We start from the raw sequence: 4,915 nt of genomic DNA, 5'->3' as shown, positions 1-4,915 counted from the left end.
TTGGGGGGGAGAATCGAGCCGTGCGCCGAGGGAGGACTGTTGCTCACCCACGGCAGCACCTCCCTCGGCTAGCTCAGCCCTGCCCTGCACAGTGTGACCCTCGGGACAGCCCAGCCCTGCCCTGCAGCGTGGCCAATGCGGCACAGGAAGGAAGGTGTGAGCTCCCAAGTGTTGCCTCGCACACACTGGCAGTGGGTGTATGTCCTGCTCTGTGCCGAGCTCTGGCTGGTGCAGGGATGCTCCGTCTGGCTGCACAGCTCTGCACAATCCCACACTGACCTGCTTTGTCTCTGTCTCCCCAGCATCCATCAGCTGAAGAACAAGGTGTCAGAGGAACATGAGGTCATCAAGAAGAGGGAGCTGGAGACTAGCCCCAAGGCCTCCTATGGCTATGGGGGCAAATTTGGAACACAGCAGGACCGAATGGATAAGGTAATAGCTGTTGAGGGCTGCCTAGAGCCTCAGTGGGGAAGTGTTTTTCTCATAAAGGATGGAGCATCCCAGTTTTCTGGCCTGACCTTGAAGAGAGAGAATGGAGAGCTGGCATGGCTGCACAGGTTCACACCTATCTGTTTCCAGAATCCATTTGTGTAACTCATCTCTACAACTTTCTTGCAATGCTCCCCTTATCTGTGAAGGACTTTGTGGCTGTTCAAACCTGTTGCCTAACCATTAAATCAGGTGCCTCCCTACCTGTGCTTGGAGAATTAATCACTAATAGTTCCCTCCTCATATTCTGCATTACAGACCTTGTATCTCCTCAGGGTGAAGCCCTAGTTTGTATTCTCTGTTCTCACACCAGATCTGGTTTATGTTTTATGATAATCATCGTCATCATCATCACACTTCTTCCTATACTTTTCAGCATTTAATACTTCTTTTTCAGAAGGGAGATGTTTAGATTGCAGCAGTATTCAGTAGCTGGGGTCTCTGTGGGTGTGCAGGATGACAGGGGGAGAAATGGACCTTTCCATGAGGCCAACACAGAGCAGCTGCAGGAGCAGTGAGGGTGTTTGTGTCAAGATCTTCTTGGTCTTTGTGCTGTTTTACCAGAATGCTGCAACCATTCAGCCTCTGGCCCTTCTCCTGAGGGGAGCTCATGTCACATCTCTCCTCAGTGTGCAGTGGGACATGAGTATGTAGCTGATGTTGGGAAGCACTCCTCTCAGACAGATGCAGCCCAAGGCTTTGGGGGGAAGTTTGGAGTCCAGCGAGACAGAGCTGACAAGGTATGTTGGACAGAGCAGCTGTGCTGCCCCTAAAGCACTGCTGCATGGCAGATTGTGGCTCAGGGGGTGCAGGTGGAGGTGTGCCACCTGCCGTGGTCTCACCTGTCTGCAGGACAATGGCCAGTGACACACTGCAGAGCCCTTGAGGAGGTAGCTCTGGTGTGTACTGATGTGCTGTGCTGGCCCTGTCCCATCCAGGCAGTGCAGTGTGTGTCCTGGGGGCTGTGCTGTGTGTCCTGGGGCATGTGTCTCATGTCCCCAGACACTCAAACTGTGCTGTGGCAGGACTGGATGGGGACAGTGAGGTGCTGTTCTTCCTGTGCATGTCCTGGTGGCAGATGCTGCACAGCCTCTCTGCCTGCTGCCATGGTGGAGTGTGGGGTCAGGGTTGTGGTCCCATGCTGCACAGCCTCTCTGCCTGCTGCCGTGGCGGAGTGTGGGGTCAGGGTTGTGGTCCTCTTTCCTGGCATGCATGTGCTCTTGTAAGAGCTGTTCCTGGGCATGGGGAGGGGCAGGTGTGAGGGGCTGAGAGCCCTGGACACGCCAAGGAGCAGCCTGACCCGTGCCCTGCAGCACAAGACACAGTGCAGTGACCCAGCCTGGCCCTAGAGGAGGGTGGCTGACATCCTGGCTTGATCCTCAGGATGACTGACAATCCTCCCATTCTTGTTCCAGTCAGCAGTGGGCTTTGAATACAAGGGTGAGGTGGAGAAACACTCGTCCCAGAAAGGCAAGTCCATGGGCACGTGTGGCCTGTTGACACTTTGCCCAGCTTCTCTCCTACTTCCAGTATCCCATGCTGTTGGCTGTGGCACAGCCTCCTTCACTATCCCCCTCCTATCGCTTGTTTCAGATTCCTGTTCCCAGTCTGTCACCCTCGTGGCCCCATTCCCTGCTGTCCTTGTCACCACCCTTCTGCTGTACATCCCACTTGCCTCTGTGCTTTGCTTTGCTGGAAACCACATCCTGGCTGAGCAGAGAAGACACCCCCAAGCTCCTGATGGATGTGTGGTACTCCCCTTCCTCTCAAAGCCCTTCTGAGAACTGCTCCAGAGGGAGCCTGAGCACTGTAGGATACAAGAAGTGGTTGCTGGAAAAGCAGCTTGCAGGAAAAGGTACAGCAATGCATATGGGAACAAAAGCCTATAGAGCACCCAAACTTCTGCAGAATCCCGGAGATTATTCCACAAACAGTGCAGGAACTGAGACTAAAGATATTTTAACTGTTCTGCACCCAAGAGGAGATGAGAGGGCAAGGTCTGTTGCTGTTTCAGGTAAATGTGAGGAATGCTGTATTGCCAAGGAAAGAACTGAATCAGGTTCATTAAAATGAAACTATAAAAGAAGGAAGATGGTTTAAGGCATTCTTGGTTAGATTTAAAGAATCACATGCAGTTGGGCTAGACTAACACATTCTTGTAGACACAGAAATTCATCAGGCTGTGATGAATCATCCCTGCAGGGGATGATGCCCATTTCATGGGGCTCCCTGCCATCCACTCTGTCCCCTCTGACCCCTTGCTTTTTATGGTGTTTGCCATCATCCCTGCTGCATTCCGTCCCTGGTGCTCCTTCCCAGTGCTGCTCCCCATCCTCTCCTCACCAGCCCCATGCTGGGGGCAGCATTTCATTCCATGCACCACCTCAGATTACTCCAAGGGCTTTGGTGGCCGTTATGGAGTGGAGAGGGACAAAGTGGACAAAGCAGCTGTGGGATTTGACTACAAGGCCGAGGCAGAGAAGCACGATTCGCAGAAAGGTGAGCTGGGGAAACTGGGGGAGCCAGGGAAACTGAAGGAGCTGGGGGAGCAGGCAGTGTCAGGACTGGAGCTGGGGACTGTGCCCACTGGGGCTGTGGGGCACTGTGCAGGGCTTTTGCCACCTGCTGCATGGATGGTGGAAGAGCCACAGGGATCTGTTGGGTGCCCACTGCTTGCAGCAAGGGAACAGGTCAGGTGAGGAAAGCCATTGCATGGTGTGTGGCTGCTGGAAAGAGTTCAGGCTAAATGAAGAGGAGCAGCAGAGTTCTGTGGGCACAGGGATCTCCTGGTCAGCAGGTCACCAAAGGATGGGTGCAGGGGAAGCCCAGGCAGATGCTAACAGCAGGTGACATGTCCCAGGGAGGAGGGAAGGCTGTTGCTGCAGCTATCAGTGGGTAAATCTGGCTTTGCTCCATGTCTTTCTCCAAGTCCTAGGCAAGGAAAGCCTGTGAGAACAGCCTTAGCTCACACTGTTGCCGCTTGTCTCCTTCCTTCCCTTGTCTGTTCTCTCCCATGCCATGATCTGGATCCCTGTGGCTGAAGACTATTCCGTGGGCTTTGGTGGGAAGTTTGGGGTCCAGAGGGATCGTCAGGACAAGAATGCCCTTGGCTGGGACCACCAGGAGGAAGTGCAACCCCACGCATCCCAAACAGGTCAGGCAATGCTGCCAGAGGTGGTAGCAGTTTCCTTGGAACACACACAGACCTGGAGCTGGTGGTTCATCGTCAAAGATCCAACTGCTGAAAGCAGACTGTGTCCAGCATGTTGTGGGGCAGCTGAGACATGGTGAACCCCAAAGCACAAGGGCAAACTCTGCCAGAGCAGGTGCCTGCTTGGATCAGTGGGCGACATGGGATGTGTTAGGCTTCCCAGACTCTGCTATGCTTTCTCTGTGAGGGACATTCCTGACCATAAGCTCATTGCAGAGGTGAGCACAGGGGAATGAGGCAGAGCAGGTCCCAGGAATGGTTTGGCCACTGCATGTCTGAGTTCAGTGAGCAAGGCCACACTGCACCCTGGTGGGGCAACAGGCATCTCACCCCAGTGCCTTGGAAGCTGGTTTGCCAGCCAGAGCCCTGCACACCTGAGCCCTTGGCTGGAAGACGGAAAGATTAGTCCTAAAAGCCACTGTCCAGAGCATTTTGCAGGTGTTACCTCTAGTTAGTTTGCTAGGTGATAAAATGCAGACAAAGCTACCTCATTTCACTGGTCACAGCATACTGCAGTCAGAGGTGTACACAGAATACAGAACATTATGAAAAAGCCTCATTTTGTCCATACAGACTATGCCAAAGGGTTTGGAGGCCGTTACGGGGTCCAGAAGGACAGAGTGGATAAGGTAAGACTGCAACTGCTTCCTGCTCATCACTGCTCTTTACCCTGCTGCAAGAGCAGAGATTTCCCAGGTGAAGGAGAGATCCCATAGGTGAGGACAGACACACCTGGGAACAAAGCTTGCCAAACCCAGCACTGGCCTTGCCCAACAAGCTGGACAATTCTTTCTTTTCCTCTCACAGAGTGCTGCTGGCTTTGATGAGATGGCAGCTCCCACCTCCTCCTATGAGAAAACAAGACCCCTGGAGGCAGGTTAGACACCTGAGCACCAGCCCTGGGCTTGGGAAGCTGAGGGCCTCCCTGTCTCTCCATGGCAGCATGCTGGCAGGTGTGGGATGTGCTGGGATGTAGGTTTAGCCTGTGCTGGGGGCAGGAGAAGGTGACTGATCTGCAAGTTCCTCTGGAAGAGGCAGAGGTCTGTGTTTCTCCTGGCTGCCTGGGGTGCTGGAAGGGTGACGTGGGGCTGGTTTGATCAGCTCTCTCCTCCCAGGAGCTTCCAGTGGCACCAGCAGCCTGCGGTCCCGGTTTGAGCACATGGCCAGGTCGGCAGAGGAGGAGAGCAGGAGGCAGGTGGAGGAGGAGCGAGCGAG

At 54.2% G+C, this 4,915-nt stretch overlaps 1 protein-coding gene across 1 annotated transcript in view; it reads left to right on the top strand.

The window, feature by feature from the left end:
- Positions 1-4,910, top strand: part of LOC103800127 (src substrate protein p85-like) — a gene marked incomplete at both ends in the record, with an annotated part of 5,108 nt that extends 198 nt beyond the window's left edge. The window contains 8 exons of the mRNA XM_009072492.1: positions 303-432; positions 1,119-1,229; positions 1,905-1,959; positions 2,878-2,988; positions 3,533-3,643; positions 4,274-4,329; positions 4,508-4,577; positions 4,819-4,910. Of these exons, the coding sequence (XP_009070740.1) occupies positions 303-432; positions 1,119-1,229; positions 1,905-1,959; positions 2,878-2,988; positions 3,533-3,643; positions 4,274-4,329; positions 4,508-4,577; positions 4,819-4,910 (736 nt within the window). The remainder of the gene's footprint in view (positions 1-302; positions 433-1,118; positions 1,230-1,904; positions 1,960-2,877; positions 2,989-3,532; positions 3,644-4,273; positions 4,330-4,507; positions 4,578-4,818) is intronic.
- Between the last annotated feature and the right edge of the window lie 5 nt (positions 4,911-4,915).

This window comes from Acanthisitta chloris, unplaced genomic scaffold (genome assembly GCF_000695815.1).
Source record: "Acanthisitta chloris isolate BGI_N310 unplaced genomic scaffold, ASM69581v1 scaffold2774, whole genome shotgun sequence".
In the NCBI taxonomy this organism is placed as follows: Eukaryota; Metazoa; Chordata; class Aves; order Passeriformes; family Acanthisittidae; genus Acanthisitta; species Acanthisitta chloris.
This window is presented reverse-complemented; position numbering and strand designations above follow the sequence as displayed.